General features: G+C 45.7%; 1 protein-coding gene across 1 annotated transcript; it reads left to right on the top strand.

Annotated features, from left to right (window-relative positions):
* KIF18B (kinesin family member 18B) lies at positions 1-19,712 on the top strand. Its single transcript, XM_081271347.1, has 16 exons — positions 1-85; positions 9,188-9,505; positions 10,156-10,313; positions 10,501-10,605; positions 10,809-10,919; positions 10,999-11,196; positions 11,344-11,520; positions 12,189-12,263; positions 12,391-12,491; positions 12,881-13,064; positions 13,346-13,473; positions 16,610-16,815; positions 17,055-17,586; positions 18,529-18,618; positions 19,078-19,163; positions 19,378-19,712. The coding sequence occupies exons 2-16, from the start codon at positions 9,196-9,198 to the stop codon at positions 19,482-19,484; spliced, it is 2,568 nt and encodes an 855-aa protein (XP_081127473.1). The 5' UTR covers positions 1-85; positions 9,188-9,195; the 3' UTR covers positions 19,485-19,712.
* Positions 19,713-21,403: the final 1,691 nt, after the last annotated feature.

Here is a 21,403-nt window from a genome sequence, read left to right as displayed (position 1 = left end):
CGAGCTCCTGACTCTGAGCGCTTCCGTTTGTAGCGGAGGGATCTCCACGCTAGCGGCAACACCAGCGGCGGGGAGTCCGTCAAAGGTAAGCTTTGTCCACGGTGGGGTAGGCCCTGTGGGATCTTGCCCTGGGTCTCCGACACGTGGACCCAGTTGCGGGACCGGAGCCTGAGCCAGCCCGCTGATGCAGAACGTGAAAGTATAGCGTGATCACCGAACTCTGCCGTCTCGTCAGCAAATCCTGGGTGGACCCCTCTGAACCAGGTGGGGAGCTGGGCGCTTCCTTACACCTTGCGTACCGGAAATCACTATCCCTCTTGCTCTTCTGTCCAGGACTTAGACTGGGTCCGCACGTCTGCACCTGGCTCTCTGTATGCCGGCTCTGTGAAAGGTCCTCTCGCTCCTGTACGAGGAAGGATTGGGCCCTCCTGCACACTAGAATGGGAGGACCTGGGACCCCCTAAACCATTGTCCTGCTATCTCTACAGAACTGATCGCTGAGTTGTATGTGCCATGGACTGTAACTTAGTTACTGGGCCACTCAATACATATTAGAATTGAATGAAGGAAGGAATGAAAGGACATCTGTAGACAGAAAAACAAGCCTGTTACTGTTCTTAGGATGTTTTTCCTCTTACCTTTGAACTTTTAGCGAACTGAAGTGATATGAAAAAGAAAAGCCACAGAACTTAGGGCATTTTATTGAAGACATTGGTTCTTTTCTGCATTATGGAGAAATGATATACTGTAGAATTTTAGTAATAATGGCTGTACTTCTTGAGCACTTACCAGGTTTGAATGAACTTAATCCTTACAGCAAACTTATGGGATAGATATTAATGTTATTTACATGAACAGGTTTGGAAACTGAGGCACAGAGCAGTTGAGCCTAGCTCAGAGGAGAACACCTACAACATTTTTCAGAATGAGCTTCCCCTCAATGTTAAACTGATTTCTTCAATCTTCCTATTCTATTTGTTTTCCCATGATGAACAACTGCACCCCATGATGAACAACTACATGTATTCAGTTCTTGGCCTGTTTCACTATTTAATTTCCCCATGGCTCAGAGATTTTAAGGTGTCTCAATTTATTGGTTTTTATGTTATCCAGCCCAGTTGTATCTTTTTAAAAAAGTGAACAAGTAGCATACTTTTAGACTTTTCTCTACCTGGCCACAAAGCAAATTTAAGCAATTATTAGAGTTTTTTATAAACCATATTCTCTGGGCTGGGGATGTGGCTCAAGCGGTAGCGCGCTCGCCTGGCATGCGTGCGGCCCGGGTTCGATCTTCAGCACCACATACCAACAAAGATGTTGTGTCCGCTGAGAACTAAAAAATAAATATTAAAAATTCTCTCTCTCTCTCTCTCTCTCTCTCTCTCTCTCTCTCTCCTCTCTCACTCAAAAAAAAAAAAAAAACAAAACAAAAAACAAAACCATATTCTCTTTCCACAAGCAATTCAATTATAAATACCAATGAAAAAGATAATTAAAGCAAATCCTCATTTGGAAATTTGAAAAATACATTTAACTAGTCAAATAGGACATGATGATATAATTAAAAGATACTTTGCATGGAACAACGAAAAATACTATTTATAAAGCTTGTGGGATGCATTAAAGCAATACTTAGAGGATAATATAGTCATAAATATTTACATTTGGAACATTAAAAAAAAAAACTAAAGATAAATAGACACAGATAGAACCAAACAACGGAATACATATGTAAAACATAAAAGGAAGAAGACAGCCAGGCACAGTGTTGTGCCCCAGTAATCCCAGTGACTGGAGAGGCTGAGGTAGGAGGATCTCAAGTTTGAGGCCAGCCTGGAAAACATAATGAGACCTTGTCTTAAAAATAAAAAGGACCAAAGCTATGTGCAGTAAGTTGTGCCCATCTGTAATCCCAGCAACTTGGGAGGCTGAGGCAGAAGGATCTCAAATTCAATGCCAGCTTCAGTAATTTAGCAAGGCCCTAAGCAATTTAGACCGGGTGTCAAAAATTGGGGAGGGGGGCTGGGATTGTGGCTCAGCTGTAGAGCGCTTGCCTAGCATGGGTGAGGCCCTGAGTTTGATGCTCAGCACCACATAAAAATAACTAAATAAAATAAAGGCATTGTGTCTAATTACACCTAAAAATTAAATATTAAAAAAAGAGGGGAGGGGCTATGATTTAGCTCAGTGGTAGAGCACTTGCCTAGCACATGTGAGACACTGGGTTTGATCCTCTGCACCACATAAAAAATAAATAAATAAATAAAGGTATTATGTCCATCTACAACTAAAAAATATATTAAAAAAAAAAAAGTCTGGGGATGTACTCAGTGGTAGACCACCCCCTGGATTCAATTCCCAATACATAGACACAAAAGAAGAAGATAAAGAGCAGAAAATAATGAAATAGAATTTTACAATATAAAAGGATTAACTTAGGGGCTGGGGATGTGGCTCAAGTGGTAGCGCGCTCGCCTGGCATGCGCAGGGTGCTGGGTTCGATCTTCAGCACCACATAAAAATAAAGATGTTGTGTCCATCGAAAAATTAACAAATAAATATTTTTTTAAAAAAAGGATTAACTTAGCCAAAAGTTGTATCTCTGAGAAGACTAATAAAAAAAAAACCTTCACAACATTGATGGAAAAACAAAGGAAATAAAAAATAATCTTCTACACAAAAAAAGGGAACATAACTTTAAATTACAAAGATTAAAAGAAAGTCTTCAATGGAACACCCTTTTAAAAATGCTTTTGAAAAATTTCTAGGAAAAAACTTGCCAAAACTGGCTCAAGAAGTTATGGAAATTTTTAATAGACCTAACACTACTGAGAAAACTGAATTCATTTTAAATATACCTTCATACACATAAAAAAAAAAAAAACTCACCAAATTCCATCAGGCCATTAGGAAAAATGATTCTATTTTTATATAAACTATCCCTAAAACATTTTCAGGATTTTTTATGATTCTACAGATGAGAAAAAGAAAATTACAAGTTAATCTCTTTTATAAATATAGTTGTAGAAAGTCTTAAACAAGCTGGGCGCGGTGGCACACTCCTATAATCCCTGCAACAGAAGGGGTTACACGTTCAAGGCCAGCTTCGGTGGTTTAGGGAGACCCTCGCAAATTAGTGAGACCCTGTCTCAAAATAAAAAATAGAAATGACTGGGGGATGTACTTCAGTGGTAAAAATGTCCCTGAGTTAAATCCCCAGTACCAAAAAAAAAAAAAAAAAAAACCTTAAAATATTAGCAATCAGAAGCCAGCAATGTATTAAAAATAATATGACCATGTTGAACTTATTCAGAAGTGCAAGAATGGTTTAACATTAGAAAATCTATTAACACAGGTATAGTGATATAGCTCAGTGGTAGCTTGTATTCCTAGCATGCTCAAGGTCCTGGGCTTGATATTCCCAGTACCAAAAAAGGAAAAAGAAAAAGAAAGAAACTCTATTAATACAATTTACAGATTAAAGGAGGAAACATATTGCAATTAGGCACAGAAAAAATATTCAATAAAACTTTATACCAATTCATGATTTAATATATATATATATATATATCAGTAAACTAGAAATGGAGATAAATTTCCTTAAACCAACAAAGTGTGAAATACTAGGAACATTCCATATAAAATCAGGAAAGAAAAAAGAATGCTCATTCTTATTGCTTCTATTCAATATTGTACTGGAGTTCCTAGTCAGAACTATAAGACAAAAAAATAAATAAATAAAAATAAAAAATAAGATTAGAGCTGGCTCACCTATATCCCAGTGGCTTCTGAGACTAAGGCAGGAGGATCACAAGTTCAAAGCCAGCCTCAGCAATTTAGAGAGACCCTGTCTCAAAATAAAAAAAGAAAAAGGACTGGGAATGTGGCTTAGTGGTTGAGTACCCCTGGGTTCAAACCCTGGCACCATAAATAAATAAATATATAGGATTAGAAAGGAATAAACAAAGCTATCGAGAGTTACAGCCTTAGGTTAGGATAGTCTATTTAAAAAACAAAGCGATGGGTTCAAACTAGCCTCCACAACTAAGTGAGCCTTAAGCAATTTAGCAAGGAGACCCTGTCTCAAAATAAAAAGGGCTGGAGATGTGGCTCAGTGGTTGAGATCTCCTGGGTTCAATCCCAGGTACCAAAAAATAAAATAAAAATAATAAGCAAAACACAGCTCCTTATATCCGCCATGCACAGGAAGAACCAGTGGTCCTGGGACACTGTCCTCTGGGTACCAAGGTGAGGAGAGGTAGGAGCTGCCAAAGCCCCATGGCAGGGCAGAACAGCCTAAGGATGGAGTAGTGCCTCTGGTGACAGAAAGAGGTCAGGTTCTGGCCTTGCTTACTACCCTACCTGCTTGATGTGATAAGTTCCTTCCAGTACCTCCAGTTTCCTTGGTAGAATAAGAATGTAACATGGGCTGGGGCTGTAGCTCTTTGGCAGAGCACTTGCCTAGCATGCTTGAAGCATTGGGTTCGATCCTTAGCACCACATAAAAATAAACAAATAAAATAAAGGTATTTGTCTATCTACAACTACAAAAAAACAAGAATCTAACAATTGTATCTTACTCACATAATGATATTGTTGTGGGCTGGGGATGTGGCTCAAGCGGTAGGGCGCTCACCTGGCATGTGTGCGGCCGGGGTTCAATCCTCAGCACCACATGCAAACAAAGATGTTGTGTCCGCTGAAAACTAAGAAATATTAAAATATTAAAAAAAAATGATATTGTTGTGAAAGTTAAATGACAGCATTTGTAAAGCACCTAGCATAGAGTACTTAGTGTAGTGTCTGATACAGTCTGTAAACCACTCAGTAAATGATAATTATTTTTAGGCTTTCGGATTCAGACTGCTCTTCTCTGGCTCTTATTCATTGATAGAACAAACATTATTCTGCATCTGCTGCATGTTCTTTTGGAGTTTAAGGATATACAAGTATAAAGGGTATAAAAGGTTCTGAAGGAACAATGAAAGGGGGTACAGAAACCCCTATAACAGTAGAATATCTAAGGGCTGGGCTCCTTTCCTGACTTTCCTAACTCCCAGAGTCTGCAGGGGGATCCCCTCAAGTCTTCAATAATTCTCCTTTAGGAGCTTCTAAGGAACTTTTGCTTGTTGGGTCTGTCCCTAAGAGGGTGGAAGAAAAGGCCACCCCCAAAACAACTGAATCTTGGCTTCCCAGCCCTAGCTCAGTAGCACACTAGCCTCTGGGTTTTAATGAGCTGCCCTGGGTTAGAAATAGGACGTGACTGTGGCTGGCTGAGAACCCTGAAGATCTTATTAAAGAATCATCTCCCTTGTACTTTGGGCTGAAATGCTCTTTCCAACCAAGGATCAAAGCAAACTTGACAAACGTTCTCTCATTAATCTCCCCATCCCCCTAGGGTGGGAGCAGATAGGTAGCTTTCTCCCTGGCTCTCAAAGGGGGAAGCTGATGTGACATTGATGCTGGGTGGCTCTTGGAAAGAACTCCCCCTAAGTCAGATACAGAACAGAGACTAGGACCCAGGTGTCTTAGGGGCTCCCATGGTAAGTGTCACCCGCATCCCATACCCTGTGCCCCCAGCACTGTCTCAGGAAGAGGAAAAACATCTCATTAGGCAAACAGACTCGGCCTCGCTGGCCCTCAGGAGGCGGGGAGGAGAGAAACTGTAAAGGTTATGCACACTCCTTTGCCAGTGCCCTTTTTAATTTCCTGCTTGGAATGTTAGGCTGCTCTGTGTCTCCTCCTCAGCCAAAACCCTCCCGGTGGGATGCTGGGACTGCCAGGAAGGAGCCAGTGTAGACTCGGGCATCCTCTGACTTTTTTCCCACAGTAAAAAAGTGGAGTTTCCTGGGAGTGAGAATTCAAGGGCAAGAAACTCAAGAGCTAAAAATTAGGTTCAATCCACATGTCTACAAGTGTTTACTGAAAACATAATGCTAGTCCCATAAAGGGGATTATGATTATTATACTAACATAAGGGGCTATTACAAAAATGTGATCATCAAAGCATAATATATAATATTATCAGACACTCTGCGGTCAGACTGCCTGGGTTAAAATAGGACTCCATCTAGCATTGGAGACCTTGGGCAAATTGCTTAACCCTCTCTGTCTCAATTTCCTCACTGAAAAATGAGTATAATAATACTATCTATCTTGTGGGATTGCAATGGAGATAAAAGGAGATGATATGTGTAAGGTGCTTTGAATAGTCCCTGATACAGTGATAACTTAGCTAATATGTTTATTATGACAATCTGATTACTGGAATAGAAATCAAATTATTCCACATTATTGTTCCTTGATGTCTTTCCCTTGTCTGCTGTGGGGAAGAAGTTTAGGAATAAGGGGACAAGAATTCCAAATCAGCTCAATTTGGCTCATTCCCCAAGGTAATACCCCACTTTTCTTTGCTGAGTATGCTCAGTAATTGTGACCTATCAGCCTACCTAGCCTTTACTGGGAAAGAGTTCTTTTGTTCATATCCTCCAGTAACAGTCTCCTTTCCCATTTCTTAACTCCTGTTAATATGTCCCTAGAATTGGGCTAAAGTTTTCCAGGAGATCTGTTAAGTTCTACATTCCATAATTCCATCCCCACTCTTGGTAAACTGCCTCAAAGGAGAAGTGAAAAGCCAGGGGGTACCAGGCATGGTGTGACCGCCTGTAATCCTAACAACTCAGAAAGCTGAGGCAGGAGGACCACAAGTTCAAAGCCAGCCTCAGCAATTTATTGAGGCCCTAAGCAACTTAGTGAGACCCTATCTCAAAATAAAAAATAAAAAGGGCTGGGAATGTTACTCAGGGGTTAAACACCTTTTGGTTCCATCCCTGGTCCACCCCCCACACACACAAAAAAAAAAAAAAAAAAAAAAGAGAGAGAGAGAAAGACCTGGGGGAGCTATGAGAAGGAAGGGGACTTAAGTGTTTGTCATAATTACCAGGTCAACACTGGGGAATCTGTTGTGTCACCCCTGGCATAAGAAGATTAAAGGAAAAATACAGAATGATCATTTCAGCAAGCCCCAAAAAGCATTTGATAAAATTCAACACTCATATCTGCACCCCTAATGGGCAGTAGAGGGTGGGCAACTAAATAAAGAAAAATAGAACATAACTGTCATTATTTGCAAACTATATTATCATTTAATTGAAAGGCCTAAGAGAATCAGTGGCAATCTATTAGAACTAATAAGGGAGTCCAGCATTGTGACCAGATACCTGATCTGCATACTGATCTGAAGCTTTGCCATATTCTGGTAAAAAGTGAATTTGAAAATGTAATTTTAAAAGGAGCCTATTCACAATATAACAAAGACTGTGTAATAACCAGTAATAAACCTATCAAGAAATATATATTACTCATGTGAGGAAAATTATAAATTTTTTCTGAAAGATTATAAAATTGTAAATAAATAGGAATAGATACCAGGTCCTAGATGGGAAGACTCGATAACATAAAGGATTCTTCTCATATTAATCTACAAATTCAAAATAATCCAAATTAAAATCTTAGCAAGATTTTTCATAGAACTTCAGAACCACCAGTTTGCAGCTACACATGCTTGCAATCCCATCTACTCAGGAGGCCTCAGCAGGAAGATAACAAGTTTGAGGTGAGCCTGGGCAACTTAGTAAGACCCTGCCTCAAAAAGTTCAGTGGCAGAGTGGCCCTAAATTCTATTTCCATAAAAATCTAAATGTAAGAGAAGAAAAAAGCATTAGATTATATGAAAAGTGTTTATTACCTTAGAGAAGGAATGTCTTCTTAAATATGACATAGAAGCCACAAAAGAAAAGACTGGCATATTTGACTATTTAAATATTAAAAGTATCACTTTAGCCCAGGGTAGGGATTTTTTTCCCAGAATATATGGTTGGATTGATATCAGCAATAATATACCACAAGGAGCAAAGACATGTAATGTATCAGTAGATGCCAAAAGAGTATTGAATAAAATTCTAGACTTTCCTAATAATAACTCTATATAAAATAAGAATAAGAGAAATAATTAATATGATAAAGACTCTTTATCCCAAACTCATTTCTAAAGAATGAGGCAATAAGGCCATTTTCTTTCTTTTTTTTTTAAGAGAGAGTAAGAGAGAAAGAGAGAGAGAGAATTTTTTTTAATATTTATTTTTTAGTTCTCGGCGGACACAACATCTTTGTTGGTATGTGGTGCTGAGGATTGAACCCGGGTCGCACGCATGCCAGGCGAGCGCGCTACCGCTTGAGCCACATCCCCAGCCCAAGGCCATTTTCTATTAGATCAGAAGCAAAACAGCATGTCTGTTATCATCAGTTATTCAAAATCATTTTTTATAAGTTCTAGAGATTGTAATATATAAGAAATAAAATAGGCATAAATATGGAGAAGAAAAGGACAAACATTTTTTTATTTACTGGCACATAATTGTATACTTGGAGAATAAAAAAATCCTAATAAGCAAATTGGAATTAAGAAAGTTTGAGGGTGGTAAATATAAGGTAAATATCTAAAAGATCAGTTGTTTCTCCATTTTAGCAATTACCAGCTGGAAATGGGAGAGTTTTCCATTCATGAAAGCAAATAAATGTATAAAACACTTAGGAATTATATTTAAAGAATAACAAAATAAATATGTAAATGCAGATGTTTTGAGTGGAGAAGGGGATCTGGTTGTGAGCAGAACTGATAAAGTTTTATGTTTAGGGTTTTTTGTTGGTTGGTTTGTTTGTTTGAGACCAGTCCTTACTAAGTTGCTGAGGCTGGACTTGAACTTTGTGATCCTCTTGCCTTAGTCTCCTGAGTTGGCATTATAAGTGTGCACCATCACTTCTAGCAGTAAAATTTTCTTAAAGACATTAAATACCTGGGAATAGCGAAGAAAATTATGAAAAAGACTTGTGAGGGGCTCTTGCCTTACTAGATAAAATCACAGTAAAGTAACATAGTAGGAAGAGTGTGATGTTGGCATGGAGTAGATAAATAGCTCAGTGGAACAAAATAGAAAGTTAATACACCTATGGAAAAAGAGTCATTTAAATATGGCAAAGGCGTATTTCAAGTGAGAAAGAGATATGTATAAATAATTGACACTGGTGCCAACATGGGAAGGGAGAAGGAGGAGGCCCCTGGGTGTTGAAGGGCACCTGGCTAGGTCTGGGTTGGTTTGGTCCTCATCTCCATCATGTCTCTGCTCAGGTGTTGCCATGGTGATGGCTGTGGAGGACAGCATGGTGCAGGTGATGGTGCGGGTGCGACCCCCCACCCCTCGGGAGTTGGAGAGTCAGCGGTGGCCTGTGGTTCAAGTCGTGGATGAGCGGGTGCTGGTGTTTGACCCTGAGGAACCTGATGGGAGCCTCAAATGGGGTGTTACTCATGACGGCCCCAAGAAGAAGGGCAAGGGCCTGACATTTGTCTTTGACCGGGTCTTTGGTGAGAAGGCCACCCAACAGGATGTGTTTCAGCACACCACAAGCAGAATCCTGGACAGCTTCCTCCAGGGCTACAACTGCTCAGGTAAGAACCTGAATCCTGCTTGGTAGCAACCTTGCTTCCTTCCAAGGGGGGGTTTCCCCTGTCTCCTGACATAGGTCTGCCTGTCCCTCAGCTGGCATGACCTGTTGAGGGGAGCTCTGGGCCTTTTCATCCTGTCTGGAGGGGCCCCATTCATTCACTGTACTGTGCGAGGCACTATAAATATAATCACTAGAGCCTAGCATACAGTAGGCAGTCAGACAGACGCAGCTCCTGGACTCTTGATGCTGACAGTCTAAAGAGGAGAAGACACTGATCACAAAAACACAGCTGCATTTGTGTTTATGAACCACAGTGAATGCTAGTGAGGGAAACAGTGGCGGGCCTTCATTGGAGGAAGCTCCCTAGACTGGAGGAGCTGGTGATAACGCCCACCCACAGTGCAGCTCCCTGGAGTCCACAGATTTGTGGGAGCCACAACAGATGTGTGGAGGACCAAGAGGCTGAGCATGAGTGCTGGGTAGGGTACAAGAGGTAGGAGCAGTGGAACGGCAGACTGGTGGACATGGATGAAAAAGGAAAGGGGCTTGGGAGAAAGGCAGGGCTGAGCTGGGTGGAATATGCTGGTGGCAACCCTGGGGGAGGCAGGCCTGGCGTTGCTGACACCCTTCTCCCCACTCTGTCCTCTGCAGTGTTTGCCTATGGGGCTACTGGGGCTGGGAAGACACACACCATGCTGGGAAAGGAGGGGGACCCTGGCATCATGTACCTGACCACCATGGAACTGTACAAGCGTTTTGAGGCCTTCCAGGAGGAGAAGCAATTCGAGGTGCTCATCAGTTACCTGGAGGTAGGGCTGCTGCCTCTCTCCCACCCTCCGCCCTGGGGCTCCATCCCTCATTCATCTTCACCCTGCAAAGTGCCTTGTGTCTGGTGCCTCAAATACACACCTGTTTCTTGCTTCCCTGTCCAGCAACTGTGCCCATTCCAGCCTGCACTGAGTCGAGAGTCCTCTCCCTCTTGTCCTTTCTCCTCAGGTGTACAATGAACAGATCCATGACCTCCTGGAGCCCAAGGGACCCCTAATCATCCGCGAGGACCCTGATAAGGGGGTGATAGTGCAAGGACTTTCTTTCCACCAGGTATAGGATTGGGCACAGGTGGGGACAGCAGCCCCACTTGTCCTCCAGGGTTTCCTCATAAGGCAATTTGGGGATATCCTGGATGTTGGGTTAGTGGCAGTAGCAAGAGAGGGGTGACATTGGCTCTGAAGATCAGTCCTTCCTGTTAGGGGAAAAGCCCCTGGTGGGAGACCACAGCCCCCTCCCTGCCGTCTCCTCTGCAGCCGGCCTCAGCTGAGCAGCTACTGAAGATGCTGACCAGGGGGAACCACAACCGCACCCAGCACCCCACAGATGCCAATGCTACTTCCTCCCGCTCCCATGCTATCTTCCAGGTGAGCAGGGTCATGGACTGAGCATGATACCTGGGCTCCTGGTGCTCACGTCCCCCTCACTCCTACCCTTCCCCTCCAGATCTTTGTGAAGCAGCAGGACCGAGTCCCAGGACTGACTCAGGCCCTACAGGTGGCCAAGATGAGCCTGATTGACCTGGCTGGCTCAGAGCGGGCATCCAGCACCCATGCCAAGGGGGAGCGCCTGCGGGAGGGTGCCAACATCAACCGTTCTCTGCTGGCCCTCATCAATGTCCTCAATGCCCTGGTGGATGCAAAGGTAAAACAGTGCAGGCCCAGCACCCAGGACAGCAACTGAGGCCTAAACCCAGTGGTCCTTGTCTTCAGCCCTGGGCGGGAGGCCACCAGACCCTGACCAGGTTAGTCTAATACAGCTGTGTCTCCCCTAATCCACTGACTGCCCCAGGGCCGCAAGTCTCATGTGCCCTACCGAGACAGCAAACTGACCCGCCTGCTGAAGGACTCCATTGGGGGCAACTGCCGCACAGTGATGATTGCTGCCATCAGCCCCTCTAGCCTGTCCTACGAGGACACTTACAACACCCTCAAATATGCTGACCGGGCCAAAGAGATCAAACTCACGGTGTGTACCAGTTAGGGATGGCCAACCTGAGTGTGGAGGGATCTCCTAACCTGGTAGGAGGATGGGACAGGACCAAGACAGCTTCCTTAGATCCCTGTCCAATGTCCCCAAGCAGAGGAAAGAAGTTCCCTGGGCTCTATGATAGGAACAACACTGTCCCTGCCTTTGGGAAGATTCCAGTTGGACCAAGGCAGACAGTCTACTCCAAGGGAGACATGGAACAGGGGGGCCAGTGGGCCAGTAGCCTGGTTCTGACTTGTTTTAAGCAGTAGGACCATAGTTTTAGCAAAATGACATAAACACCCATGTATGTTAACAAAAGCAGAGGTGCTTTGGCCTCCGCCATACTTGCTGGGCCTTCCCTTATGGGCCTCCCCTCCCTACCTCCTCGGGAGCCCTGGCTCACCTGGAACTGCTGCAGATCAGCCCCCATCTAGCAAGAATGTCTTGTCCAGAGAGCCAGGCATCAGGTTCATAGGCAGGCACTCCTCTGTCCTTTGCTGTGGTCCCAGGCACATTACTGACCTTCTCTGGTCTGTTTTTCTACCTGTAAGAGGGAGTCCTTGTACTGTAAGTGAGGTTCCTGTGTGATGCCTGGTCACCAGAGGTGGTTGATAACAGCTGCTTTGTATGAACAAACCAAACTTTTCTCTGTGTCTCCGTCTCAGCTGAAGAGCAACGTGATCAGTCTGGACAGTCACATCAGCCAGTATGTCACCATCTGCCAACAGCTCCAGGCTGAGGTGAGGAGCTTACCTGGGGAACAGACTTGGGGCAAGGAGTGAGAGACAGGAGCTGGGGTGCAGCAGGGCTCTCTGCCCATTCCTCACCTCTTGGGCTCAGCTGAGTTTAAGACTGCTGTCATTGCAGGTGGCCTCCCTAAGGAAGAAGCTTCAAGCGTATGAGGCAGGAGCCCAGGCCCCACAGCAGGGTCTCCCACAGTCCCCCAAGTTGAGCCCTCAACAGCAACAGTGAGTTCTACTGCCCATATACGTCCCACCCTTCAGCTCAGCTGGGACAGGGAACTGGGCCCCTTCTCTGTCTTTCAGATGTTCCATACCTAGGGTTGGGGATTCCCACCAAGGGCCAGCAACTGATTATCTCCTAGAATGTCTTGTTTTGTCAAATGAGCATATAAGCAAGTGGAATCTACTCATTGAGAGAAAGTGAACTTAGAGTTTGGGTGTTATTGTTTCTTAAAGCAGAAAATCCCTGAAACGTTCTTCTACCCTTAACCACAGCCCATCTGTCACTCAAGCATTGTTTCTGGGCTCTGCCACCTGGTGCTGCAGAGGTCCCCCTCCTTGCTCACCCTTTCTGCCCCCACATCATATCTTTCAAACTCTTATTTCCCCCTTAGCCTTCCTAGCTCCCCTTTAGTGTCCCGTCCCCGCAGCCAGCCCTGGACCCCAGAACTCCACGTGGGATCTGGAGATCTTCAAGAGGGGAGCCTGGGGACAGAGGCCCAGGAACAGAGGGTCATAGAAGAAAGCTCTTCAGACCAGGAGCAGACCCCAGAGGACAAGGACGAAGACCCTACTGAGGTAGGGCTTAGGGGCAGGAGGCCTGGGCCTCCAGGGGGCTTGGGGCTGGTAGAATATTTGAATAAATGTGTCTCTTTAACTCAGCGTCCCTTTAGTCCCAGTTCTCCTCCTGGGTTTCTTATGTCTGTCAGATCCTTGTATGTTTGGAATTGACTGGGAGAAAGCAAGCTTCTCCCAGGGCATGGCCATTCTTCGGGGAGCTGCCATCCTGCCCCTGCGGGAGGGAAGGGTTTTAGAGTTTTAGGAGGTCATCCTGGCTCCTCTACCCCCTTTTTCTTTAGGTTCCAACCCAGACACTGGAGCAGAACCTCAGATCCCCACTGTCAGAGTCTGCTGGTCTGACCCTGCAGCCTAAGCCGGTGGCCAGCCACCTATCACCACAGAACCTGGATGGGGACCGTTCTAAGCAGTGAGTGGCTTTTGCTTCTACTCTGGCCTCCAGGGTGGGAAGTGAGGGGCTTATCCTCCTGGGGGTGGGACCTGGTTCTAATTAAGAGTCAAGTTTCTTTTCATCGACGTCATCCCTTATCTGCTTTCAACTCCTAGATATGATCACCTAACTATTTACTTAGCATCATCTCTATTTATTCCTCCATGTAACTGGCAGCCCAACAGGCGAGAGAAGCAAAACACCAAATTCCATCCGGACAGCCAGCAAGTGCTGAGCTAGGGCAGGCTGCTAGGGCTAGCACTTGGCCTGGCAATTTGAGGGCAAAGCTGCTGTCAGAGTGAGGAGGGTGCAGCTGGGAGAAGCTGGGTGTCAGGCGGAGGAGGGGTCATCCTTCCTGAGTCAGTTGCTTCTCATGCATTTTCATCAACAGATCGACTGTGGCTATTTTTTTCTCAGAAATAAATACAAACTTCCAACTTGAGCCAGAGAGGAAGGGTTTGGGGACCTTCCTTCTGTGCTTCACTGAGGGGCGCTGCTGTATTTTTCCCTTGGCCCCAGGTCCATAAATCCCCTGCCGCTTAGTGGTGCTACTGCCAGCCCTGCTCCCCCCTCCCCAGCATGCTTCACACTAGGCAGTGTATTTAAAGCTTCCGGACAGAAGGGCCTGTTTAATTTTATTTCTTGTTGGGGAGTGTCTGTTCCCGACTCAGCAAAAAATGCTGTGGCCTGAATAATCAGCGGCTCATTATCTGTCTCTTGCTGCCAACTCCCTGGGGCCTGGAGAGGCAGGGATGCACGGGTGGGATGTCCCGTTGGCCTCCCAGGGAATAACCACAGGTTCCCACAGATGACTCATGGTCTCTCTGCTTGGTGTCCCCTCTTATGAGGAGAGAGGACCAATGTCCTCATTTCTGCTCTGCCTCTGGTTTTGTGGTTTCCGGCAAGTTTTTTTAATCTTGGCTATGATTTGGGGATCATAATCTTTATTCTCCCTAGTTCTTGGAGAATACTAATGCAATATTAATGAAGTACTAATACAATATGATAGAAGACCCCCCCCCTAGATTAAAGAGTGGCAGAACATTCTAGATCATTTCCATGTTTGGAAACACTCTGACAAGCAGATAATCGAAAATCATTTCTATTTGGCTTTCGAATTGAGAATCTTGGATCATCAGGACATTGAACAGAGCTGAGATTTTCCAGTTCAGTGGTTTCGTAGGATTTTTTTTTTCAGCTGCACAGTCCTCTCTTTACATGGAATCTCACACTGAGTTCTAATAGATATGACAGATAGCAGAGTTGCTTGCTATCTAATAGGCGTTTGAAACTTAATTTGAAAATTCCTGATTTAGACCAATTCCCCAATTGTTGGCTGGAGGGGGGGTGGGGGCTGAGGCTTCTGTGCAGGGCTAGACCTGGGTCATCTGACTTCCAGGCCCATTCATTTCCCTCCAAAACCCACTCTTCTCAGTAGTCTAATAGGCCTCAAAGCTGCTTTACCAAATGAGTGTAAGTTCCCTGAGCACACGTGACCGAGGGCAGTGGGGGTTCAGAGGTGTCCAGACAGGTAGTGTTCCCTGAAGGTAAATCACTTGCTATGAATAATCCTACTGAGGTGGGGGCTGGAGATGTGGCTCAAGCGGTAGCGCGCTCACCTGGCATGCGTGCGGCCCAGGTTCGATCCTCAGCACCACATACCAACAAAGATGTTGTGTCCGCCGAAAAAACTAAAAAATAAATAAAAAATTCTCTCTCTCTCTCTCTCTCTCTAAAAAAAAAAAATAATAATAATAATAATCCTACTGAGGTAATTCTGTTTATTCTTTTATCATAGGTGTGCCTTACAGAAAGAAAATTTGCTTTATGAGAATCTAAATTTACAACATTAATAATCTCAATACCCTCAGAATTTCCTTTAAATAATTCCCAGAGCATGTAAAATATGTGTTGATTCACACATACTTTTTCAGGATCCCATACACTAAATAGAGGACATAGACCAAATGCCTTTTTGAGGGTCTTCTCAGAGCCAAGGTCAATTTAACCTATCTTAGTTTGTCTCCTTTTAACCTAATAAGGTAGATGGTATTATTACCATTTTGCATAATATAATAAACTCACAGTGTTTACTATATGTGAGGTATTCTTTAAACATTCTGTAAACAAAATAACTTTTTGTTTTTGGTGCTGGTGATTAAAACCAGGGTACTTTACTGTTGAGCTATATCCCTGGCTCTTTTTTCCTTTTTTTGGGAATTTTATTTTGAGACAAGAGTCTCACTAAGTTGCTTAGGGCCTCTCTAAGTTGTTGAGACTGACTTCAAACTTGGAGTCCTCCTGCTTTAGCTTCCTGAGTCACTGAGATTATAGGTATACACCACCATGCTTGGCTAAAATAACTCAATCTCTCCAACAATCCTATGAAGTGGGTGCATTTGTTATCCTTTTCTTAAGTTTATGGACCAGTGCATCCAAGATCACACAGCTGAGAAGGGTTGAACTGAGAGTTGAGCAGGTATCTGGCAGTCTGACTTGAGCTGGGTTCTTTTTTTTTTTTTTTGTACCTGGGATTGAACTCAGGGGCACTCATCCACTGAGCCGCATCACCAGCCCTATTTTGTATTTTATGTAGAGACAGGGTCTCACTGAGTTGCTTAGTGCCTTGCTTTTTGCTGAGGCTGGCTTTGAACTCATGATCCTCCTGCCTCAGCCTCCCAAACCACTGGGATTACAGAAGTCCATCCAGTTTAAGCTGGGTTCTTAACAGCTACCTTATATCGCCCTCAGGGTAAATGAGCTTGTGATCACAATGCTAATAAGTGGCAGGGCTTAGAGGAAACTAGGACCTTCCAAGTCCAAAGTCACTTAGCATGTTTCCCTACTTTCCATGTCATTGTCCTTGTCATGGGGCATGTATAATGGGTGATACTTATTACCCTTGCCTATGGCCATCTTGGCCTTTTGCAAGGATATGACAGAGTTGGAACCCTGGGTGAGAGGCCAGCCAGCTAGTGTGGGGCAAGGCAGGAGAAAACTAGGGGACCAGCTCAGGTGTGTTCCTCAACTACAGCGAGTGATGGGGACAATGCCTGGCATAAAAGGACCCTGGTCAGGCTGTATCTAAGTAGAGCTCCCTGTCCTTCTATTCCAGGTTGGCCCTGCAGGTGCTATGCCTGGCCCAGAAGCAGTATTCCCTGCTCCAGGCAGCCAACCTCCTGACCCCTGACATGATTACTGAGTTCGAGACCCTGCGGCAGCTGGTGCAAGAGGAAAAAGCCAAGCCTGGGGACAAGACCTCCAGGACTCCTGGCCTGGCTGGGAGGGCCCCTCTGACCCAGGAGCTGTGTTCAGCCTCAAGTGAGTTTCACCCCTTCTCTGCCTGCCTATGGGTGCCCAGCTGGTTATACTGAATCATGCTGTGTTTAGGAGGCTGGACCCCAAGGATCGTGTACTTCTGCAAACAAAGAGGCCCCAGGAAACCTGAGGAGTTAAGGGTTCCTTCATGTCTCCAGTGTCTGGCTTCCCAAGTTCTTCACATTCTCTTTCCTCTTGGCTAGTCCCTGGTCTCTCCTCAGCACCCTCCTCTCTCTGCCCAGAATCTCCAGGGTACTGTGGCCCTGTGACCCGAACAATGGCAAGAAGATTGAGTGGCCTCATGCACCCTCTGGGGATCCCATCTGAGCCTGATTGCACCCTAGCCTCAGCATCCCAACAGCCCACAGAGAAGAAGAAGAAGAAGAAGAGAAAGAGCACAAGCCTCACAGAGCCAGACAGTCCCCTAGCCCCAAAGCTGGCGACCAAGCGCCAGCGTCAGTCTTTCCTACCCTGTCTGAGGAGAGGGTCTCTGCCTAAGGCTCAGCCTTCATGTGGGCCCAGCACCCCCAAAGGGGCAAGGGCCTCCTCCCCCTGCCATTCCCCTTGCTTCTGCCCAGCTACAGTCATCAAAAGCCGGGTGCCCCTGGGCCCTTCTGCAATGCAGAACTGCTCCACCCCTCTACCTGCTCGTGACCTGAACACCACTTTTGATCTCTCTGAGGAACCCCCCTCAAAACTCAATTTCCATGAATTTGTTGGCTGGGAGAATGTCCCCCAGGAACTGAACCGGCTGGACCAGCCCTTCATTCCCAGGTGAGTCACCCTCCCAACCTCCCAGCATAGGTCAGGAGTCAGCCAGGGTGCTGCCAACAAGAATAGAAGACACTGGATTTAGGAGACAGGATATTTGCCATCTCTTTCCCTTTGGTCATGGTCAGCTTTGCCACCCAGTCCCAGGAGAGCAGAGTGCACAGAGGACAGGAGGCATGGCTTAATCAGGGGCCGTCCTGTCATATCAGGGCCTTCATGCTCATATCCACCAGCTCTATGCTGGTTTGTGGCTTGCGCATGCATAGCTAATAGAACCCCCACTTGGGAAGAGTCAGCAGGGAACCAGGAATTAATGAGCCCAGCCCTGTCTGTTCCTCTGCTTTGCTTGGGCACTATGTCCTGATCTGAGTTTTGTCCCACTGGAACAAAAACTATTTCTGCCACTTTCCCCCCCAGATTTTTCCCCTCCAGCCCAGCATCTGGAATAGAGAAATAAAACTTTCTTCATTTCCAGTGAGAAGGTCCAGCTGTTACCCTTGCCCTCCACCCACATGGCCAGAGAGAGGAATAACAACCAGCTCAGGACAGTCCAAGGCCAAGAACAAGTGGCAGGCTGACCGGGACCTGTGAGGCAGAGGCCACAGGCTGCCCACCTGCACTCCTGCACCTTCCATGGCCCCTGAACCTGCTCTCAGTAACAAGCTCAGAGCTGGGCAGGTGGAAGGGTGAAATTGTTTGAACTCCAGTTCCCAGAACGCACCAGAAACTGACATCTGGATGTTCTCCCAGAACAGGGCTGTCACTCAGCTGTCAGCCCAGGCCTGGTGAGGCAGGGAGAGAATCCACCTCTTAGCAGGAAGAAACTTCAGGTCATCTTGTCCAACCTCCCCGTCCTCGAAAGCTGGGAGTTAGAGGGAATAAGAGTAGCCACTGTCACTTCTGGTTCCTTCCTTATCTGCTTCTCTCCCTCTGCCCGCTCCCCAGTGAACCTGTGCTCCTGCTCACCATGAAAGGCCCCAAACCAACATCTTCCCTCCCTGGAAACTCGGCCTTCAAGAAGAAGCACACCATGAGGTAAGGTCTGGAAGCTGTTGAGGTGAGGGCATGGAGAAAGAGCCCTCATTGGGGTGTTAGGCACCTAGGCTGACCACAGACCCCTTCCTGATGTGTCTCTGGACTCCTTGGAGCAAGCAGCCAAGGTCCTGTGAGCAGAGCCAGCATCTAACTCTCTGATTGGAATTTCTTTGGCCTTTGATTGTTATTATACGATCATCCCAGAGTGATCATCTAAGGTCCCCTATCCACAGGGAGATATTCAGCATTTACTAGTTAATCCAAATGATTGGACTATCCCCTTTATTCTCCTATGTCCCAAATTCCACAAGCTTCTCCAGCTCCCGCATCTGGCCTTGGAAACTCTTCCTGGTTCTCAGCTCCCCTGCCCTCAAGGCTTAGCGGATAGTGCTGTCTCCCTCCACCTACCCACAGTCAAGGGCATGGCTGTAACCTTCCTTCCTTCCCTTCCTCTCTCAGTTCTTCAGTCTCCCAGGGCCGCAGCCGCATCGCCCGCCTCCCCAGCAGCACCTTGAAGAGGCCAACTGGGCCCCTTGCAATCCCAGGTGACTGAATTGAGGGGAGGGGTGACTGGTCCACAGTGATAGTTGAAAATAGGATGCAGGAGGGGACAGAGTGGGGTTTGGATCCAGGTGAGAGGAGAGCTTAGAATACTTCTTCCAAGCATCTCAGGGACCATGAAGAGGGAGGTGGAAGATGGGACAAGAGGCAGGGGAGCTGTGGGGCAGAGCCTCACCTTCTTCCTGTACCCACCTGCAGAGCCATCCTCGAGTCCCCGCTGCCTCAGTGATCAAAGGACCCAGAAGGAACTGATTGGGACTGGAGGTGTGCTGTCAGCTGGAAAGTGCATTGCCAAGGTGTCCTGACCTCCAAGCTGTCCAGCTCCTCCAGCCCCTCTAGGCTCAATGCCTTCACTTTGTCCCTGGAGCCTCGGACACCAGGAACCCTGACCTTCTTTCCTTACCTTGGAAAAATTCATTCCGATGCACATTTCCTTTATTTAACACCCGCCCCAACAATTCATTCTGCTACTCGTCCTCTTCATTTTATTTTATTTTTCTAAGACAGAGTCTCACTATGTTGTCCAGGCTGGTCTTGAACTCACAGTCCTGCCTCAGCCCCTGGGCAGCTGGGATTACAGGCATGCGCCACCACGCCCGCCTCCCATCCTCTTTATTAATCTCTATAACACTCAGCTTCTCAGCATGTACATATTCATTTGTGAGTGTTAATGTGTTGATATTTAAAGGTTGCTACCTGTTTCCCCCTCATTTCCAAAGCCCACTATTAGGCCAGGGGCTCTTTTGGGCTCTGTTCGCTACCCATGTCTAACACAGAGCTCTGTGCGGGGATAGCTGTTGCCTCAGTGGAGGGATGAGGCCGGTGGGGGTGTTCTAGGGAGTCACATCTTGGCTCTTCATGTTTTCTGAGAGGGGAATCTAGCCTCACCCTGGCCCTGGTTATGATGAAGCTAATGATGGTGCCTTGATTTACAGAGGAAGCCAGCTTTATTAATCTTTACCCATTATACATAGACACACATGAGTATAAGAAGAAAGGAGAATGAATGCAGCCTTAATGTTACCACCCAGGTATAAATTATAAATGCTAGTGATTCCAGGGTTTACACCCTCCTGCTTCTTGATTTATGCATATATATGTATATATATATGTGTGTGTGTGTGTGTGTGTATATATGTACATATATATATATACACACACACACACATACCCACATTTACACACATATATGATGTATTTTTTTACTATAATGATTAATAAACCATTTCCATCCTTGGTGTGTGTTTTTCCTCTGTACACCTACGTGGGATGGCAACACTTTCTCTTTCTCACCTTCTCATTCTTCGAAATTTCTGAGTATAGAAAACAACACCCACCCAGCCTCCTGCTGCAGGAGGTCTGGGGCTAGGACTGAGCCTGGCTCCTCACTCCAGTTCCCAATCCTCCTCCCTAATGGGCCTTTATTTCTGGGGGAGCAGGGGTCAAAAAGCAACCTCATCTGGGGGTCTGGTCCATGCTACCACCTCAGGGGTGGGTTGCCTGGAGTCCTGCAGTCAGGGAGAGGTTGGTTTTTTTTTTTTTTTTTTTTTTTTTTTGGTTTTTTTTGTTTTTTAAGAGGGAGAGAGAGAGAGAATTTTTTTAATATCTTTGTTTGTATGAGGTGCTGAGGATCGAACCTGGGCCGTAAGCATGCCAGGCGAGTGCGCTACTGCTTGAACCACATCCCCAGCCCCAGGGAGAGTTTTTTGTTATTGTTTTGGTACTAGGAGTTGAATCCACTGAGCCACATCCCCAGCCCTTTTTTATTTTTGAGACAGGGTCCCACTAAGTTGTCCAGGATGGCCTCAGATTTGCAAATCTCCTGCCTCTGCCTCCTGAGTCACTGGGATTTCAGGCACTCTGTGCCACTGTGCCTGACTGGAGAGGTTTTTTTTTTTTTAGTGGTTCAAGGTCCCACTGCTGGAACCCAGTGCAAGGGGGCTGGGGACCTGCCTTCCTTTCCACTCAGTGGATTGTGTAGAACATAGTTATCTCTCTCCTCTCCATGAAGACATGGTTGACTGAATGAATTAATAGTGTAAATAAAATTACAGGAATTTGTTTAACTTGCTTCTGAAAACAAACATGTTAGGGGTATTTAGCACATTGTGAGTAGTGTGTAAATAACACTGCTAAGTTCAAAGCAGTCCTAGCTGCTCTGGGGGACCAGCCTCCCTGTCTACTTGGTGTACCCCTCCTGCTCAGTCCCAGTCCCTTTTTGGAG

This window comes from Spermophilus citellus (genome assembly GCF_964194105.1).
Source record: "Spermophilus citellus genome assembly, chromosome: 17".
Lineage (NCBI taxonomy): Eukaryota > Metazoa > Chordata > Mammalia > Rodentia > Sciuridae > Spermophilus > Spermophilus citellus.
Note: the sequence above shows the minus strand (reverse complement) of the source record. Positions and strands in the feature narration are given on the sequence as shown.

Coding starts and splice junctions, on each gene's coding strand:
- KIF18B (XM_081271347.1), top strand. CDS start 9,196: ATGGTGATGGCTGTGGAGGACAGCATGGTGCAGGTGATGGTGCGGGTG. Junction 9,506..10,155: donor CCAGGGCTACAACTGCTCAG/GTAAGAACCTGA, acceptor TGTCCTCTGCAG/TGTTTGCCTATGGGGCTACT. Junction 12,264..12,390: donor GCCAACAGCTCCAGGCTGAG/GTGAGGAGCTTA, acceptor CTGTCATTGCAG/GTGGCCTCCCTAAGGAAGAA.